The sequence below is a fragment of the Rhipicephalus microplus genome, unplaced genomic scaffold, assembly GCF_043290135.1.
Source record: "Rhipicephalus microplus isolate Deutch F79 unplaced genomic scaffold, USDA_Rmic scaffold_182, whole genome shotgun sequence".
NCBI lineage: Eukaryota > Metazoa > Arthropoda > Arachnida > Ixodida > Ixodidae > Rhipicephalus > Rhipicephalus microplus.
The window spans coordinates 327,907-347,969 of record NW_027464753.1 but is presented as its reverse complement, the minus strand read 5'-3'; the positions used below and the strand labels follow the sequence as shown (position 1 = coordinate 347,969).

General features: G+C 43.6%; 1 protein-coding gene across 5 annotated transcripts in view; it reads right to left on the bottom strand.

Annotated features, from left to right (window-relative positions):
- Positions 1-1,351: 1,351 nt before the first annotated feature.
- LOC119165565 (BCL11 transcription factor A-like) overlaps positions 1,352-20,063 on the bottom strand; it is a 30,107-nt gene continuing 11,395 nt past the window's right edge. For 3 of the 5 annotated variants that reach the window (XM_075885533.1, XM_075885532.1, XM_075885531.1), the window contains exons 2-3: positions 15,585-15,676; positions 1,352-13,193 (exon numbers count right to left, since the gene is read on the bottom strand). In XM_075885533.1, the coding sequence (XP_075741648.1) occupies positions 6,436-6,939 (504 nt within the window). In that variant the 5' untranslated portion in view covers positions 6,940-13,193; positions 15,585-15,676 and the 3' untranslated portion in view covers positions 1,352-6,435. The remainder of the gene's footprint in view (positions 13,194-15,584; positions 15,677-20,063) is intronic. The other 2 variants (XM_075885534.1, XM_075885535.1) reach the window with 1 other exon arrangement.

Sequence of the window (20,063 nt, the reverse complement as noted above, 5' to 3'; positions counted from 1 at the left end):
TGAAAAAATAACAGCCCGGCTTAGCGTTCAGATCTGCTTGTATAAACAGATGATGTGATTGGCAGGTATTGATGTCATGCAGAGTTCGGTCAATACAGTACAGCCTATGAAGAATGATTCGTGGGGTTTCCCGTCCCAAAACCGCCGTAGGATTATGAGGGACGCCGCAGTGAAGGGCTCGGAAAATTAAAATCCCCTGGTGTTTTTTAACGTGCACCCGTACCTGAGCACACGGGCCTGCAGCATTTTCGCCTCCATCAAAAATGCAGCCGCCGCAACCGAGATTCGATCCCGCGATTTGCAAATCACCAGCTGAGTGCCTTAGAGACCACCGGGGCGGGGCTACAGCACAGCCTATGAATCGCCGATAATCGTCTATTTACAAGTCGGTTACACATACAAGTAAAAATTGCCTGGAGTGTGACTGCTCATTAGCTGTTGTAAATGTTCAACCCAGATAATAATCAAAGTTGGCTAAACACTTACTTGAGTCAATTAACACCATGGTTCTAAATGCATGAAAGACATCGCACAAGCACTGACTCATTACTGAAGATTTATTACATCTATGGTCATAAACCACACAGTGATAGACGATAAAAACAAGAAAAAGAAAAAAAGGAAAGAGCCCAACTTGGTGATAATTACATAGAAAGGTAACAAACTTCTTCAATGAGTTTTTATTATATTAATCTGTAATCTGCTCATTTTATACCTCCTTTTACACATAAATGTCATTACTTGGTTATGCTAGTCAGCTCATGGTTGACATGTTCCTCCTGTCTCTCATTTCCAGGTCTATCGTATTTTAGACTGTGCTGCGTCCCAGCTAAGATGAATTTTCAGTTCAACAAAAAAGTACAACTACGGGCAAACTGTGCAACAGCTTGCACATAAACAGTGACATTAGATTTACAAGTGGACGTGTCATCGTCAACTAGCAAGTGGAGATATTCTGAAAGACTAGTAGACTACTGAACTTTCTGGTGCATAAGAAGCCCCTAAAATTTTTTTGTTGGTGCTTCCTACATACTAAAAAATCAATTGTGTGAACAATGCACGCATTTTCGTTCAAGATTATGATGAATTGCCTGTGGCATTCTGAAGAAAAATCGAACTTGTTTAGACACCAGAGCGATGGTCAAAACACTAGTCAGCATTTGCAGCACAGCCATGGTTGCATAAAACAGCTATGGTAGCAGGCTGCAGCGGCAGCCACAATCATGCTACAAGAGTTTTGGTGTTATAGCGTGCCTTGGGAGTGAGTCAGGTGTTTTTAGCCTGCTGGAATTTGCAGTTGGTAAACGTGACACTTACAAATATTCGGTGTCTTGTATAAGTTTGCCTGTAATAATAATAATAAGAACTTTATTACAGCATCAACAGGAAGGAAAACAACACTGGTGAGGCTACGGGGCTAGCAAAAAGCCTCTAACGGCTTGACAAAGGCCAGCACCCCATTTACGAAACTATACAAGGCGAAAGCAACAGTGGACAACGAATTACGGTAAGTGCTAGTAAAAAAAGGCCTATAAACGTAGCGATGCCTTATAGGTACACTTGATGAATGCCCAAGGATGCATAGCTGCATGTCCCCGTTCCGACCATGTTGATGCTAGGTGTACTCTTCAACCAAATTTCTTCTAGCTTGAATGTCGCCAAAATAGGCGGTGTGTCTCGTATATAGGAAAGCACAGCATTTTCTTTACTCAAGAAGTCTATGATTCACTCTTCCTTTCTCAAGTCTACTTTGATTGGGATGTAGCGATTCCCAAGTGTATAATTGCTCAAGTTTGCATTTTATTATTCTTAGCCTTAGAATTAAAAAGCAAATACACTCAAACCTCGATATAATGAGCCCAGATTAATGAAACATCAGTTATAACGAAGTGAATAAAGATTAGTCTTGCAATATATACAGTGTTGGGAATATACCCTTATAATGAATTTTCGGACATAACAAACTTATTTTTGTGTAAGATGCAACTTTGTTTCGATGAGGCTTGAGTGTACACCTACTCATTTAATAAGTTGACACACATGCAAAAGAAACATTAGTCATGTGATTTCATTTTCTGAACCAACAAAAACACAAGCCTCACGACATCCGGATGGGAGGACAAGAACAACTCAATAACCTTGCCGTGTTTGGCAGTGAAAGCTACCATTAAAAACAAAAACAGCCCAGTATAGTGCAATCAAAGCATGAATGTCAAAACCATTTTCTAATTTCTATACAGGCAGCTGAAATTTGACAACCCTAGGAACTCATTAGTATTTGCATTTCATTAAATAGTACTCTGAAATATCACATTATTGCATTACCATCTCAATACAATAACTAACACATACTGCTACGGCCTTGGAATAATCAGCTAACAAGCTCAACAGAGCATATCATAAATGGCACATTCGTGTTGCCCTCACTCGCAAGAACTATCATATTCTGAGGAGATGGGGTTCCTTATTTCCATGCGATGCTGGGCACCATTTTTTGGCATTAGCACTGCATTTGCCAAGAAGTGAATGTAGTTGTTCATGCTGATGTCAGCATGACGTTAGGCAATCCTGAAATTGAGCCCGGTCACCAAGATTCCTGGCTCAAACAAATTTTAGCCTCAATTGTAATTTCATACATCACAATTCTCCTGAACATGTGACAATGGCAAATAGGAACAGAATCGAGCCCCTTATTGTGCCTTACTCCAAGCATCATTAGCATAATGCCTTAGCAGAAAAGTAAAGGTAACCAGTGAAAGACAGCAGTAAATTAAGAACATGATGTTTCAGCATTGTGCCATCGAATGTGTACCCCTGCTTATATTTCGTTATGCAGTGCTACAACATGACTGAAAAAACACAAATTTCTGATTTCTGGTACTATTCATTAAGAACATTTTTTCACACAGTACCATATTGTAAAACTGTTTTCAATTTGATGTTGCTATCCTGCGTGAAAACTTATGATTCCCATTTCTGTACAACTGCTCCAGCCTTGTCTTTAACTGCTGTTCACAAGCATAATCTCGGGCGAAAGCTATTGTGGGTGAAAACTCTGCTTCAAATGAGAACAATAAACCTGTCCCTGTGATGTAGCAAGTGCAAATAAGCAAGGAAAAGCATACATGAAATCAGCATAGAAGTGTAAATTGCTTGATTAACCAAGTGAGTTTAATGCCACTGCCTTCAATGAGATTACATATTAAGAGAGAGCACTATATCTGAATACATTAGCATTAGGAAACTTAAACGGCATTAGAGAGCTTACAACACAAGTAGAGTTCATGCAACGAATTGTGCTCTGTTCATGCTACATGTAATCACAACCAATGCCAGTGCCTGCACAATTCTTAATGGGACCAATGAGTTCTATTACAATCTGTCAATTGGTGTTGAAAGTGTCACAGAGCAGAGTTTGATCACAGTTATCAGCTTCTCATTCTATTCCATGCACGTTCAGAGAAAAATCTAACATGCCTTTTTCAAGAATTATTAAAATGCCGTTCCTTTTCTGAGACTGCTTCCAGATAAACACATGAGAGGAAAAAAAAGAAAACTAATTTTCAAAGGTCAAAATAAGAAGTTTAAAAACCTTGCCAGACAAAAACCTGACAAGCTTTCCCGAAAATGGAATTTCTTTGTTGTTGTTGTGCATGTTTCAGTACACAAGGCATGGGGCAATGCTTCCGTCCCTGCTGCACGACCAAATGAATGTTCCCTCAGCTAACCCTCTTCTCGGTGACTGTGCGAATACATTTCAGCAGTCAGTCATTTATTTACATGCTCCTTAAATTATAGTGAATCTCGATTCTCCAACACCAGAACATATGGCGGTCACACCAAGGGCTAAGTCAGAATCAACAGAGCTCTGGCTGGGCCCCTCCCCAAGGTGAGAGCACTGCGCAATTAAACAGGGGCTGTGAGGGAAAGCCATACTCAATACATGCAGAATCCAGTATGCACAAAAGGGCACGTTTACCAGATATAATTCAGAACCGTCAGGCATTGATGACTGCAAATGAAGCATTGGTGACTGCAGTTACAGTGTGTTTCAACAGCAGCCGTTAAATGCTGAACAATTTGCACATAATGTACTATTGGCGCCAAACGAAATGTGAACTGCGACAAGCATTAGCAATGGCGTGTAGCATGCCTTCCAGTTAGCACCCCAGACAAGCGCGCGTCTGATTTGGCCAAGCTGCGCCATCGTGCCGTAGTGCAATAATTTCACTTGCGTTCTAGCTCTGATAATTCGAAATACTAAAATAATAAAAAAAAACTTTCAAAGACCACATGCACTTTTGCACGCCCATGCTAATCACCATATCAGAACTTGGAAAGGAAAAAGAAAAATTCACCGATTATTACAATATGACATAATGCGAATTCTGAGCGCAGCTTCATGTTGGGGCAAGGCCAGCTGTGTTTTGAAGTTTTGGCTTTCCACAAGGTGCCGAATCCACCATAAATCACATTTTTTGTGAAGACGGACAAAACACACAATGCAATTTATCTTTCTGTGGATAAGCAAGGTAGATGCCACACATATGTATGGTACTGTGCACTTTGTTGATGCTTCACGAGGCTAATGATGAAGGTTACGAGAGCAGCAACCGTGACTGAGCCGATCGGAGGTAGAAGAGGAAGACGAGAATTCCGGGTGCGTTCGTGGCACGTGGCAGCCGCTGGCTGCGGGCACTTACGGGCCAGGTTCCGATCAATAAACATGGTTTCTGTCGGACTTTGCCTCTTTCCTGAGAGGCTCTTGGGCTAGCCTCAGCCTCGAACCCCTAATGATTGAGCACTATGCAGTGGGCGGGAAGCATTAAACCACACTAATTGTGCAATTAGCATTGTGAGTATTTACTGCTCTGCCACACAAGCTTAACGAGATTCCGTAGCTGGCACAATACCCGCGTAGAGTCTTTTTGCAGGTGTAGAGCGGCAAAATAGATCTGTGGTAGAATACTCGACTGCCATGCAATGTGCCTGGGTTCAAACCACATTAGATTCAAGGTATTTTTTTATCGGTTTTATTTTTTTGTCTATTGGATATGTCACCGATGGCGACGTCGATGCAGCTCGATTAGCACAGATCTATAACATTGCACTACAGGGGTACAACATTGCACAGCCTTCCACTAGCAACGATGGGATGGCATGCACTATATCTTATAATGCTTGCCACTGTTTGTGCTTCATTTGAGGTTGATAGTTACAGCATGAGGGCAATGGTGAGTGCAAAAACTAACAAAGTTCTCATCAGTAAGCCTTTCAACTGAATCAGTGAGAACAACTTCTGTAATAAAAAAATTAAACCACCTCCCACTAAAGGGAACCAAGTTCAGATGCGAAGCAGTGGGCGGTAACACTTACACAGGAGGCGGCGTTGATGCAGGCGCTTATCACGGCGTTGCGCAGGAGAGAAATCTAGAGAGACGCAAAGCACGCAGTGATGGACCGGTATTTCCTACTGGAACATGCCAATTGCTGCTAATGGGCAACAGAAAACTCGGATTGGACACAGACACCCACAGACCGCTTTTAGTTAACGTGCACATTGCAAATTTTCATTGTTCAACAACGCACTAGAAGAAGCTCTCACCGGCCGTACATTGGTGGTCAAGATCCAGTGCCTATATATACGGAGTGGCCCACGAACGGCTCTGTAGAACGAGCAGTCAGTTTTTTCAATCAGGAAACTCGCTAGCAGACGCTGCCTGCGCCGGCATTGCCAGGTGAGAGCGTAGGAGAGAACAGAGAGCGTAGGAGAGAACAGAGAGAAGGAGAGGACGTGCATGCACAATGGTGGTGTTAGCACTGCTGGGAGCAATGCCTCGAGGAGAGAAAGGGGAGAGCGAGCGTAGGTTAGCAGACGCTCCCTGCATTGGCATTGCAATGCGACAGAAAAAGAGCACAGGAAAGGAGAGAGTGGGAGCGGACATGTATGCGCAGTAAGAGTAGTCAAGCCGTACACCGGATTGAGCTCGACCCTAACCTGCTTCGCATTCAATAAATTTGGTGGCAAGGTGGGATGAGGTAATGAAGCTGCCGTATCAGGGACTGTCTACTACATTGCTGTGAGTGCTTTAAACAGTGCGTGATTCTTTTTTCAAGGTGGTGACTTTGCTTGAGTGATTTTAACAATGAGCGATGAATGGAAATCTAAACGCAAATCTCTGCTCCCTAAGGTCGTATGAGCCCTGTACTCTTCAGGTATGAGCAGAATCCAAAATTTTCCCATTTCAGTTTCAAAAAGTGTCACTTCACAAACACCTACTTCGCTAGCTTTTTTTTTTTTTTTTTTTTCAGCACTGTGCATTCGCTTTCTGCTCACCCACTTCGTCTTGTGGTTGCATCTGCCCCACCCTGTTGCAGCACAACTGCATGTGGCACGTCACGTTTATCTTCCACGCAGATGCGTATGGGCAGTGTTCACACATGAAGGGCTTCTTGCCAGTGTGTGAGCATGTGCGAATCCAGCATGCTCTTCCTTGCGCACTTGTACGAGCAGTGTTCGCACTTGAAGGGCTTCTCGCCAGTGTGCGTCCGCATGTGTGACTCCAGTTGGCACCTCTTCTTGAACCTGTACAGGCAGTGTTTGCACATGAAGGGCTTCTCACCCGTGCAAACGTGGGTCATCAGGTCACTCTTCTCGGCCGCCCTGTAAGGGCACGAGTTGCACTTATAGGGCTTCTCGGCATTGTGAATCTGCCGATGAGCCCTCAGCTCGACCCATTGCTGGAATTCGAGTGAACACACATGGCACTTGTACATTTTGTCTGTTGCCGGGGTCTCCGGCTGCGACTCGATTGGTTGGTGGTCCACTCTCGTCTCTGAAGTTGGTGGTCCACTGTCGTCGAACTCCCGTAACGTGCTCTGCACCGCTCCAGGCACGTGATCACTGAAGCTTGTACTTGGGATTGCACTGAGGAACATACGGGACTGGTCCAAGCTCCAAGAATTAGCCTCGGATGCTGCGGCCAGATGAAAAGACAAAAGGTTTGGCACATGAAGTTGATTTACTTCAAAAGTACTGCTGGTCCACTGTAGATGTTAGGAAAATTGCTGCAAAGAAGCCCACATCATTTTGTATGACTCACAGGAATGCTAGCTCAACATGTCATGATGATTAAAAAAAAACAGGTGTTGTACAAGTGTCAGTCTAATGGGGGAGAATGGCTAGTTAGTAGTTCTTAGAAACTAAAGAAGAACTGATACGAAAAGTTTCAGTTGTCATTACAACTAGCCAGATTGCAGCATGAAGTCACCAGAACTAGCACTGTAGCTTGACGTGAAGGTAGCTGTCAGTAAGGTGCACCACGAAAAAAATTGACTTTAATATCAAAAATGAAATATCTTATCAGCATTTGCAGAGCTTAACACTTGCCCACAGCCGTCTCCGTATGCAGGATATTTGTATGGCAGAGTAAACTCGCCTTGGAAAAAAAGTGCTGTCAACAAGCAAAGCATTCCTTACATGAGGCTGCTGCGGTCAAGTGTATTGAACCTGATAGTGCACAAAGCAGAGATAGTGCAGCATATCACAAATTTCAATAGCTGAATCATTAAAAAGTCGCGACACTTCAGTAAAATAACATTTTATGCATCATCAAATAATGTTTCATGTAGTGCTGTAGTAGCAAAATTTTAACTACGCATAAGCAATTTCTTGCCAAAAAAGAAATAAAAGATATTGAATGTGCCATTCTAAGTGCTTTCTATGAAATTATTTCATAGAAAGTATTTTTACTTATACTGTATTCATGTCAAAGTTACATATATTGTCATAGTGACGATCATTCATACTAAGTACAAATGTGGTCCAAGCAAACTTTGAGGTCTCGGAGCACGACAAAGAGATGTAAACGGTTTGCTCTGCTACGAAGACTGCACAGTACCTGCTCACTTAAGAACAATAACTTAATTTCTAAACCAAAGTTCGCAATACATTGCTCACTTCTTTTATTTTCGTATTGCTTTCTTGATATAACTTCTTCATAAAGAACACATATGCGTCGAAACATATTTGAATTACTTTTCAACCACTCGAAGTGCAATTGTAGTTGTTGATATCGAATGCAAACGCCATCTCATAAAATTGGCAAAAGGTAAGACAATGTAACGAGGATATTAAGAGGATCCAATCAATGTGCACATTGGCAGATTGCACACAGGGTAAAAAATTAACTGCCGAGCATGACATCCACATTATTGCAATCATTAGCTCTCATCAGCGATTTCGTACAAGTGAAGAGTACAAGGGATCAGGAAAGATTTCGTTGGAGCGAATCTTAACTATGATCTACTCTGCTCAAGCTGAAGTGTAGGTGTTATGCACTAAAACAATGTCAACAAAGATAATCATACAAGAAATGCTAAGAAGTATTATGAAGCAAATCGCAATGGCCATCACGCGATCAATTACACAGCACATCTGGTGATATCATTTGAGATAATGCAGTGTTCTTTTACAAGCCAAAAACTTTTAACATGCATGCAAAGCTGCACATTAAACTCAAACCTCGATATAACGAATCTGGATATAACAAAATATCGGTTAAACAAAGTAAATTAAGAACAGTCATGCAATAGATAATAGTGTTAGAAATATACATTTATAACGAGTTTTTGAATACTATAACAAAATTACTTTTATGTAAAACGCAACCTTGTTATAATGAGGTATGAGTGCACTTGAATGATCTAAGACTTTGTCTCTCTAACACAGCATTTCTACTTTATGATGTCAATGTCTATGAAACAACCGTCACGCTTCGGGAATGAAGAAGAACGCTTTAAAAGGGTATGCTGCAATGCTGACATACGCAAAGAAATCATTATTCTGTGCAATGATCAGCAATTATAGAAACCCCCAGAGGTAAGAGAAAAAGCTATACAGAGCTTAATTCGCAAGAAACAGGTGAAACAAAAAGAAAACCACTTTATAGAAGATGATGATATGACATGATATGCATGTGAATCTCGACCATTCAGAACAAAGTACAGGTAGTTAAAATGCAATCAATTTTTTTTCAGATAAGTAAAAAAAATTGCACTTTTCGTTCAAATTATAAAGGACCATAAAAATTGTAAAACATTTAGGAAAAATACTTTAATGTAATGATAATTGATACTGTATCAAGAAATAGTGCTTGGGAATACACACTAACAGTCATTAACACATTCACTGCGTTGCGGGTCACTGGTGGGTTACAGCCTGTGCTCGCCGCATGCGGCTGCCAAATTACGTGCATTTATCTGCTTGTGGCTGCGATAACTTTATGACATTTAAACAAAGAGATGCGATTTATGCTGCAGGAGAATACACATGAACAGGAAAATACTTGCCTGATGTCAAAGGCTGAGACCCACTGGTGACCCATGACGCACTTAAATAATTAATATTTTTGTACTGTGTGCAGCGTGACCCACCGGTGACTGATGTGTGAAAGCTCTACATCTTTTGATGCTGCCTGAAGTTCAAAACTGCAACTAATATATATTGCCTATGGCATTGGACGTGAGATGGCACGATCGTTTCTCCGAGTGGCGGCACGTTCCTCCATTGAGTTGCTTGTAAATCCTTTTCCTGCAGTTCTTGAAACATGTGCCATCCAAAACTTTTCAAAGTACCGAATGGAGGCTCGCACCCTCGACAGGCGCAAAGAAAGTGCAGCATGGAGGAAAGAAACCCACACATCGCAGAAACGGACTTCGTGCGTTTTCTTGAGCCAAGCACTTTGCACATAAACATAAATTCATGCCAAGAAGACAGAAAATAGCTGCGCGTCTTTCAAATAAGTGCGCGAAACACCCGCTGCACAGCTGGCGGCGCCATATCGCTGGAGAAAAACAAAAGAGGCATAGGTGCATGTCTTACCAGTGGGTCACGACCACGGAGGTTAAAAAAAAAAACTGCTGAAGTGAAAATTACGTTTCGATGATGAAGTCACACCACCACCATCTCACTCCAGGCACAATAATACATTAGCAAAGAGCACACATGCCTTACACTCTGTACAAGCTTAATAGCGGTAATTTTCTTGGATAGATAATGTTGAACATGTGTCCTAGTGTTACTGGTTTTCTTAAGAAGCCTTGAAGTCTTGGAAAACATTAGTATGGAGCAAGCTGCTTATGCTAATCAATATTTATTAATTTTGTCAGGAGCAGTGATCTGTTATTCAGTGTTTAGGCTAGGATTCATGTTAGCAGAACATAGGCACTTTATCTCGCATTCGGTATCACGTGAGAAAGCCACGTGTTGAGACTCCAGGCAAAGTCTGGCTTCACTTCTGCTTCCAAGACAGTGAGAACTTCCACTCCATAATTCTTTTTTTTCAAAACATTCTTGGCTACGTTGCACCCGGGGGATATATCCAATAGCCCACTGGCGGGTCGCTCCGCGCCACAAACAAGACCACAAAAATGCATGCCGAAGTGAACATGTTGAAGCAAGTAAAATGAAATTTCGCTGCAACATTTTGTGAAGATAAAGGAGAAAGTTTTGTGCGATTTGGGTTTAGATACCATGCAATAAAACAGCACTCTATTTTTAAGGCCGCAGTCTTCGATGGTCACTCAATGGCTACTACATTTCAAAGCATTTGTGTGTTTGCCTTTCCGGCACTACGACGCCACGTAGTCCGCTCAGAATCAATGTCTCCTCTTGCAGCTGCAAACAAGCCAAAAAGCTACAATGAACAGGCGCCACATTAGATGCAGGAGGCAGCAAAAGCTTGATCTATACATTGTACAGGCATTAAGAGTAAAACGAGCACTCATTCTTCACGAAAATCTCCCTGGCGATCTCACAGAGAGGGCAACATCGTACAAGAATTCAATCCATCACTGCCAACAGGCGCTTCACTGAAACGTAACTTGTTAGTTTTATAATGCTTTAATAACTGTAATGATGTGCTTATTGAAGTAGCCATGAGAAAATTTAGTTTTGTATGTGAACACTTGTATCTCGATTACCAGCCAGCCTGGTGCTGTTAACATGCTCTTGCTTGCCGCTGCACCAGTCATTATTTTAGGTGCTTTTATAATCAGCTCATTCTTACGTCCACAGAAGGATAAAAAAAATGAAGAGGTTGCATTTATTAAACTGTATATCTTCTAACATGCACGTGGTTGTCCTAAAATGCCTTTTTATTTAGTATATTGGAACAGCTGAGAAGGCTATTGGTCCAAATAGAATAGCATGCAAGATGGTACAAAAAATACTGAAAAAAATCAGAATGAACACAATAGACACCCAATACGAGAAGGACACTATACGAGCACTGTCCTTCTAGTCTTGTGCGTCTGGCATGTTCACGCCGATTTTTCGAGTATGCACCGTTTCCTACTCGACCGCCTTTCTATCCAAACCCTGTAGAACCTACATTGACCGACTAATACACTGCCAATGGCTTTGAGCTGAAGGAACATAAAGTTGATCTAGTAACACGGATCATAGTGGAGCGACCGTGAGTGTGAATCCCACCTATAAGCTCAGACCCATGAGTGAAACAGCATGTGCCTCAAGCACAGATAGGTGAACAAGTACACCAGCCAGCTTATCTAGCACTGTGGCTGCACTAGCTCGTAACACACCTGACCTTCAATGATTAGGCTGCCAATCATTAAAGCAGATCTCTAAACATGATTCACTTTATGCAATGGTATTTATGTTGTGTCCCCATGAAGACCTTTTCCAGCCTAGACACGAAATCTACAGGGTGTTTATTTTAATGGTTACTAATAATCAGTACAGTTAGATGCCTTTATAGGGGGCACTGATAAAACAGATAAATACGTATAATAAACACCAGAGCACGAACAACAGGTAGACGAGAAAATGCATGCACAGTACCCTGCTTATAGGAGGCACCACATATAAAAGAAGTGCTCCCTTGTGCATGTATCTTATAAAGAGATACAACCGTATTCAGGTTTAACACACTGAGACCCCAATGTGATTACGAGGGATTTCGTGTAATGGAGGGCTCAAGAAATGACGACTCCCTGGTGTTCTTTAACCTGCACCCGATTCCAAGTACACAGGCCTCAAGCATCTTTGTATCGATCCAAATGCAGCTGGTATTCGATTGCGCAACTTTTGGGTTAACAGCTGAATGCCACGACCGCTAGACAGGCGTGGCGTTTGCACATGTGCATCTAGATGGCGCAACCTGTTGAAGGGGGAAGTACAAAAGAGGAGTCCTTTTTCAAAGCACCGCTCACACAAAGAGTGCTCTGTAAGTGGCATAGCCCAGGGATGGCACACCGAACACATCAAGGATGTCCTCAGAACTTTTTCTAGGGGGGTCCATGCCCAAAAAAGAAGGTATCATCCAGCACTGGTAATCTTTCTTTCGCTGCCATGACATGATAACCAAGTTAATGAACAGTGTGAAACATGTGAAATTGAATGAGAAATTTGAAAACTAGGACCTGAGTGTGGCGAACAAGCTGTGCAGTTTATGGCTACAGCACAGAAAAATATCCCCCGTATTTCCAAGGGAGGGGGGGCTGGGCAGCCTTGCACACTCTCTTGATGCCCAAACCACCACAATTTTTTTTTTTTTTTAGCACAAGGTGCAGAGCATGAACTGACACTCTCCACATCTGCCAGCCCGGCCCCCACTTCACATCATTAAAGTGCTATCCCCTGCACTGCCCCCCCCCCCCCTCCTGAAATACAAATTTTTACCCAAGCCCCTGGTTCTTCCTATCCATCCTAAATACCACATTGCTTCTCATAACATACACAAGGTTCATAACCATCACATCTAATCAATCCTTACTAATGTTTCATATTTTTGCCATATCCTAACAGCTACCACACTTGAGCAGTTGTAGCGCTGATGACAAAAACCTAACCGAAGAATGAATTTTATCAAAACTTTTTATAAACCACGTATGTACTGTGCTTAACGGTACATCAAACCCAAGACTAATGAACTTTTTTCTGTTCACATCTTACTAGCTACAATCATGTTTCCACTTGCAAGTGGCGAGTAGTCACTGTAGAGTTCATATAACTACGAGCCATTTATGCAGTGGGCTTTTACACTGCCGAGCGAACGAGTGTGGCATGCAATGCCTTCTGTGCCTCATTTTCTTGCTACTCCAACCTCCCACTCTTGCAGCCAGGTGAGAAAGTAGCCATCAAGAGGTACAATTCTGTCTGCCTTGACTTCCTGCAAAACATCACGTTTTAAAAGTTAAGACCTACCAAACAATTGTGCTGTAAGGATCACTTCCAAAAACAGATTTGCTTAGAAGCATTCAAAATAAACTCCAACAAGAAAATGTAAAACAACATAGACTGAGAGGTTATACGCTTAAGTGGCTTTGTGTAGGCTTATAACCTTTAATGCCCATATTATGAAACTGCTGAACAAAACAAATAATCTTGTCAGGTGCCAACTTTAAATAGCAAACTTTAAATGATTCCACATGTAAATTAAACAAAATACAACTTGAATGTGTACGCTATATATGTACATGAATGTGGACGCTATATATGTGTGTTGCGAATTCTCCATACGCCACCGAATCGAGGACCTTTAACAAGAAAAGCTTCAAGACTGTGTAACATGTTCTGTGGCACCTCTTGGGTGTATACACACCAAATAAAAAGAATGACTGAAGATAGAACTTACGTCGCCTAGGCCAGAAGAAAGACCTGCTGCACATGCTTCGTGCTTTCCATTATCAGCTACAAAAGTATTGGTTCTAGCATAAAATGTCTCACACGAGACGACGCTATATTTATTTTTCAAGCTGAAAACTACGCTCCCCGCGAGTGCTTGACAGCCGGCATTAAAGGCGGCACGCATTTCGTGACTTGCTTGCTGAAAGTTTTTCGGTATGTTGCGAATTCGCAACATTCAACAGTAAATTATGTGTAACATAATTACTATTAGCCATATAATCTAAAGTAACAAAGGAACATCGGAGTAGCAAATCTAAAGCAGCATTGACACTGTGTTTTTATTTTATTTGGAGGAAAACAAGGCCTCCAACATAATTATGATAGACACATTTGCCCATTCACAAATGTCAACTGTAAGCAAAGAAAAATCTAATAGTTTTTCAGTTTACCATAATAACTTCAGAGTAGGGGTCTCAAACTCATATCAGGTAGCTGGCCGTAGCCAGAGAATTTAGTCTCGCGAGAACCATGTCAGAAAGGAAAGTATACAAGTGGTGGCAAGAGAGGCAGTGAGGTAGTTCATACATATCGTCAGCAATCGTTACCAATGAAAAGAAATCTTTTCTCATACATTATATACGGGTCATTTCTGAGCAAGATTTGAATCCAGGATTCCATTCAACATGTCGATGCTGATCTTCAAAATGAGTAAAATCAGGACACCGATTCTGAAATACTGTTTTTGTTTCTTGGTTACACTTCGGCACATGGTGACGACATTGTGTGCCTCGGGAAAACGATTTAGACCAGTCGTGTCAGCGTAGCTCATGCACATGCTTTTTATGAAAATAAAAAAAAAAGCATGGTATAACCATGGCCACGTGCAGGCTGTGGGCCGCAAGCGAGATGTTGGCAGGCCGCAGATTTGGGACACGGCTTTAGACAGACTCCAAAAAGAAAGCATAACCTTCTCATATTAGTAAATTATGCGTTAAATTATGCTTACACACTACCACAATCACCATGCTTGCAGTGAGAACACACGAAGGAAGCAAGAAAAGGCACAAAAAAATAAAATGCAGGTGGTGATGCCACCTTCAAATTTCCACACCAATGACCAAGATGTCATATATTTTGATGGTGTCTACTTGGGCTGATGTAGTTTCTGGTAGTTAAAAATGAAGTTTGTGGTAGTCTGAGATGGCCAGAGAATTTAACAGATCAAGCTTCAGAAAATGTCGTTGAGCCAATGCAGAGAAAATATAATGAATTCACTTAGAAATCTGCTTCGAGATTTCAGCACACATTTAAAAATGGAAATTTGACTTTCATTTCTCTTGTTATTAAAGCTACAATGGTGAAATGAGTGACATTGCGGTTACCCAAGTGCAGAAGCTTGAGCTAGCTGTATTATGTTTAACATAAAGAAACAAACAAACAAAAAAGGGCACTACAACAACCATTTGCGTTGCATAGCAAATGATTGCACAGCTATGTGCCTCCTTCACTAGCCCATACACTGCTCCGCCACTAGCCCACCAGCCTGGAAACTGTACACAACCATTTGGTCGTGCCAAATGTGACATCACGGTCAATGAGGCATGCGTTCCGTTGTTGTTCTGTATAAAGCCAGCACATAGCGACGGCACTACACGAAGACTTGGGGACACCAAAAAAAGTTTGCAATGCCAATGAGGACGCCGCTCACTTTAAGGTAAACTACAAAAGCGTCACACTTGAGCGCATTCAAGCATGTTTATTAGGAGTTGAAAGAGTGCCAACTTAATGCACCCAGTGCGACTGGAATAGAACCCTAGTACACATGCAGAGCAGTGCAATGCCCAAGTCCCACCACCACCAAAAAAGGATACCAGTATGCTCCCATTGCTTCGCAATGTGCCCACACAGTGAGGAGATGATCAAAGCATAAAACCGTGAATGAAGCAGCCGAGTATCTGGACAGGGCCATACTATCCCAAGAGCTTGCTAACCATGAGGAAGCACGGCTTGAGGGTCCCATATTATCTGTAAAGAGAAAACAGTAGTATTGATTTGATAGTGTCTGTAAGCACAAGAAAGCAATATATGGTTGACTCAAGAAACGTTGCCGATGGAATTTCACGCATGCTTTGTAACTGCAAATATCGAAACGAATAGTTGAAGTTAAAACATGAGCAGAAAAGGCGTACAGTATGGCAGCTGAAACAGTGCAGACATAGAAAATGTCGTGACAGGACACACGGCATCTCGGTTATGCAATATGAACACACGAGATGTAAAAAGCGAAAGCTGGTCCCGACAAAACAGAGAACCCACTTGACGTGCAGACGTAGCGCAAGTGCCCCCCTCACAAGCAGCAACCTTACTTTTGCAGGTGACCATCAACCCCAAAGAAACTCATGAACATGGCTCAACACACACGTTATTAGAGTTTTGAGCCTTCCCTCACTTCTCACCCTTAAAGTTAAAGGACACACCACAAATGTAACCATGACACCACTTTCCAATGAAAAAAAAAAAAAAACGCCAGGCCTGCGCAGAAGGCACAGCACAGTCACAGCGAAAGCGTAGATGAGCAGCCTTTCAGAGCTTTTTCTAAACACTCATTGGGTAACTCTTGCAAGCACACTTGCTGGGTACCCACTACGGCATTATTAATAAAAATTTTAGGGTAGTAGGCTAGCATTTGCTATGTTATTCTTCATCTTTCTTTTGAGAAGCGTGGTATCCACTAATGCCAATTGTTCATGCAGTGGCTGACGACGATGAGGAATTATGCCTGAAGTGGGTATACGCCACAGCTAATAGGTGATCAAGAACAAGCTTTCGTAGTGGGTTGGAGCATTGGACGACCCACTCGTTACACTATTCGCATTGTGTGATGCCTGGTTGTTTGTTTGCTGTTCTAAAATACTTTGTTACTCATATAGTAAATAAGAAAGACGATACCATCGGCTCAACAATCATCAACACAAGAAAAAGGCACGAGATCGGCGATCGAGCACTGTCATCTGGGTCTGTCTGCGTTCCTTTCGAGCTACCACCCACTTGCTCCGTTCCTTCAATAAACCCCCTTTACATTTGATGGATCGTGCTGGGTAACTACATCACCTACATCCTGGAACTCCGATCCCGCATCCTGCCGTCGACCATGCAAGTTGACGCAGCCCAACAGACAGCCCCTCTCGCGGCCACTACTTGCCCCGGCCCAGTTCACCTGCGAGACCCCCCAATCTTTTCAGGCACTGAAGACCACGACGTCGACGACTGGCTGTCGTCCTACAAAAAAGTCAGTGGACCAAACACATGTAATGACGCTGCTAAGTTGAGCACCGTCAACTTTTACTTGGTGAATGTGACGAAGCTGTGGTACACAAACCACTAATCCAAGTAAGAAAACTGGGCCACTTCCAAGCAGGCAATATCCACGGTTTTCGGTCGACCTGCCGTGCGGAAGTTGCGCGCCGAACAACACTTGCATACATGGGCACAAGAAACGAAACGAAACGTTGGCGAAACGTTTACCGCCTATATTGAAGACGTACTCGATCTCTGCAGGCACGTCGATGCCACAATGAGCGAAAGTGCCAAAATCCAGCACATCATGAAAGGTGTTGATGACGACGCACTTCAAATGCTCCTCGCGAAGTCTCCTAGCACGGTGTCTTAAGTGGTAACTCTGTGCCGGAGCTACGACGAATTGCGACGGCAATGAGCTCTCACCCGTCGTCCATTTCAGCCTAACCAACCACTCGCTGCACTAGACGTCGTGCCTGACCACTCCTGCCTTCTAGCACAAATGAAAGACTGTGCGCGAGGAGGTCGCACGTCTGTTTTCCCTCCTGCCGTTTGGTCAGCACCAAGAGCTCCCGCAGCAGCAGCAAGAGCGACCACCGACCCCGTTAACTCCCATGCTCCAACATGTGCTTCAGGACCAGATTGCCGAGGCCATGCCAGTGCCCTTTCAGCAGCAAGTTGTCGCCGCGTTTCTTACTTATGCTGACGCAGTAAGAGGCAGCAGCCACACCAGCCTTCACCGTTCAATGGACTGCCGCATGTCACCGCTCCTACTCAGTCTTCCATCGCATGGGCTCCTCTCTTCGCTACAACAGTCTCGACTCAGCCATATGCCGCGTGGATGGCGCCCCTTGCTGCGAATGCCTGGCAAACGCGCGATAACCAGCCGATCTGTTTTGCGTGCGGCGGTCCTGGCCATATCTCCCGATACTGCCGTCGTCGCGTGCCCGGCTACACAGACGTCCGATCACGGAGCAACTACATGGACCGACCCTTTTTTGGTTATGAAAGATCGGATCATCAGTCAAACACGCCTTTCCGTGACTATCCGGCAACTTCGTCTCGTCACTCACCTTCACCCAATCGTCGCTCCTTGTCACCCATGCGTCCACGACCAGCCCCTCAAAATAAGGGAAACTAGCCGTCGCAGTTCAGGGGGCAAGAACTGTGCTGTCCTAACGTTCAAGTCATCGCCCTTTGCCGTCAAATATCGTCGAAGTTTTTGTGGACGGCGCCCATGCATACGCTTTTGTAGATACCGGTGCCGCTGTGTCTGTTATAGACGCCAAACTGCCACAAGCTCCGAAAGGTGACCACGCGCTTGATATGATGTCCTTACGTGCAGCAAATGGAGAACCTGTTTGACCTATAGCCGCTTGCACTGCCCGACTTACAATTGCGGAGGACCACTACATTGTTGAGTTCATCGACCTTTCTTCCTGCTCTCACATCATACTTTGCTGGGATTCCCTATCGCGTAATCGTGCCGTTATAGATTGTGCCCGTTCCAAACTTGAACTGCTTTCGTTGTTCGACCAGCCCTACGATCACATGAACCAAGTCGCGCACAAGCTAGTTGTAAAAGACGACACTGACATTCCACCGACAACAGCTGTTTTGCTCCCTGTGGTCTCCGACGGCATGCGTAATGAGATAGCATTTTTTGAGCCATGAAGCCTCTTTCTAAATCGAAAACCACTTCTGCCCTCTTATTCAGCCCTCTCCATTTCTAAAGGAGCCAGTGCTCTCTGCCTTACCAATCCCTTTTCGCATACCATCAAACTGTTTAAAGGCGAATGTACAGCCCATTGATAACGGACAAATTTTTACCCTGCCGCAAAAATCATCCCAAAGTGACCTCGCCGCCGTCAGTGCTCTTAACCACTCTGATCTACAGGCTTCGAAAGTGTTCAATTCGGTGATCGCATACGGACTGTCACCATCTGAACGATCTGAACTCCTCCAACTGCTGTACCAGTACCACCAATCTTTCGATGTTGTTCAACCTTCACTTGGCCGCACTTCTACCACTCTATATTACATCGACACCGGCTCCCATGCGCCACTATGGCAACGACCATACTGTGTTTCTGCGACAGAATGCCAAGTTATTACCAAACAGGTGGACGATATGCTGCAACGCGGCGTCATTCAACCTTCACAAAGTCCATGGTCCTCATCTGTAGTGCTCGTTAAAAAAAAGATGGCTTTGTTCACTTCTGCGTGGATTACCGGCGCCTAAATAAGATCACTCGAAAATACGTCTGTCCTTTACCCAGGATTGACGATACCCTTGATACTTTACAAGGTGCCGAGTTTATTTCATCATTAGATTTGCACTCAGGGTACTGGCAGGTCCTTCTTGCAGATGCCGATCGACCAAAAACAGCCTTCGTGACACCCGACGATCTATACGAGTTTAATGTCATGCCCTTCGGCCTCTGCAATGCGCCTGCCACCTTGGAGCGCATGATGGACTGGGTTCTTTAAGGTTTGAAGTGGCAAATTTGTCTCTGCTATCTCGACGATATTGTAATCTTTGCACCAGACTTTGCAACACATCTCGAGCGCCTAAAACACGTCCTCACGTGCCTGAAGAATGCTCAGCTCCAACTCAACCTCAAGAAGTGCCACTTTGCTGCTCAGCAACTAACGATTCTCGGGCACATCGTATCAAAGGACGGTATACTTTCAGACCACGTTAAATTACGTGCTGTCTCCGACTTCCCCAACCCAACAACTATGAAGCAGTTACGGAGCTTCATGGGGTTATGTTCCTACTTTCGCCGGTTCGTGCGCAACTTCACCTCTATCATTGCGCCTTTGACCGAACTTCTAGGCAGCGCCAGTGATATTTCGTCATGGTCTTCTGAGTGCGACCAAGCTTTCTGTACCCTTCGTCGTCTCCTCACTTCACCACTAATACTGTGTCACTACGATCCTACGGCGGCAACTAAGGTTCACACCGACGGCAGTGGTGTCGGCCTCGGTGCGGTTCTCGCGCAGCGCAAGCCTGGATTCGCCAAGTATGTCGTCGCCTACGCCAGCAGAACTCTAACCAAGGCTGAATCGAACTACAGCGTCACCGAGAAGGAATGCTTGGCGATTGTTTGGG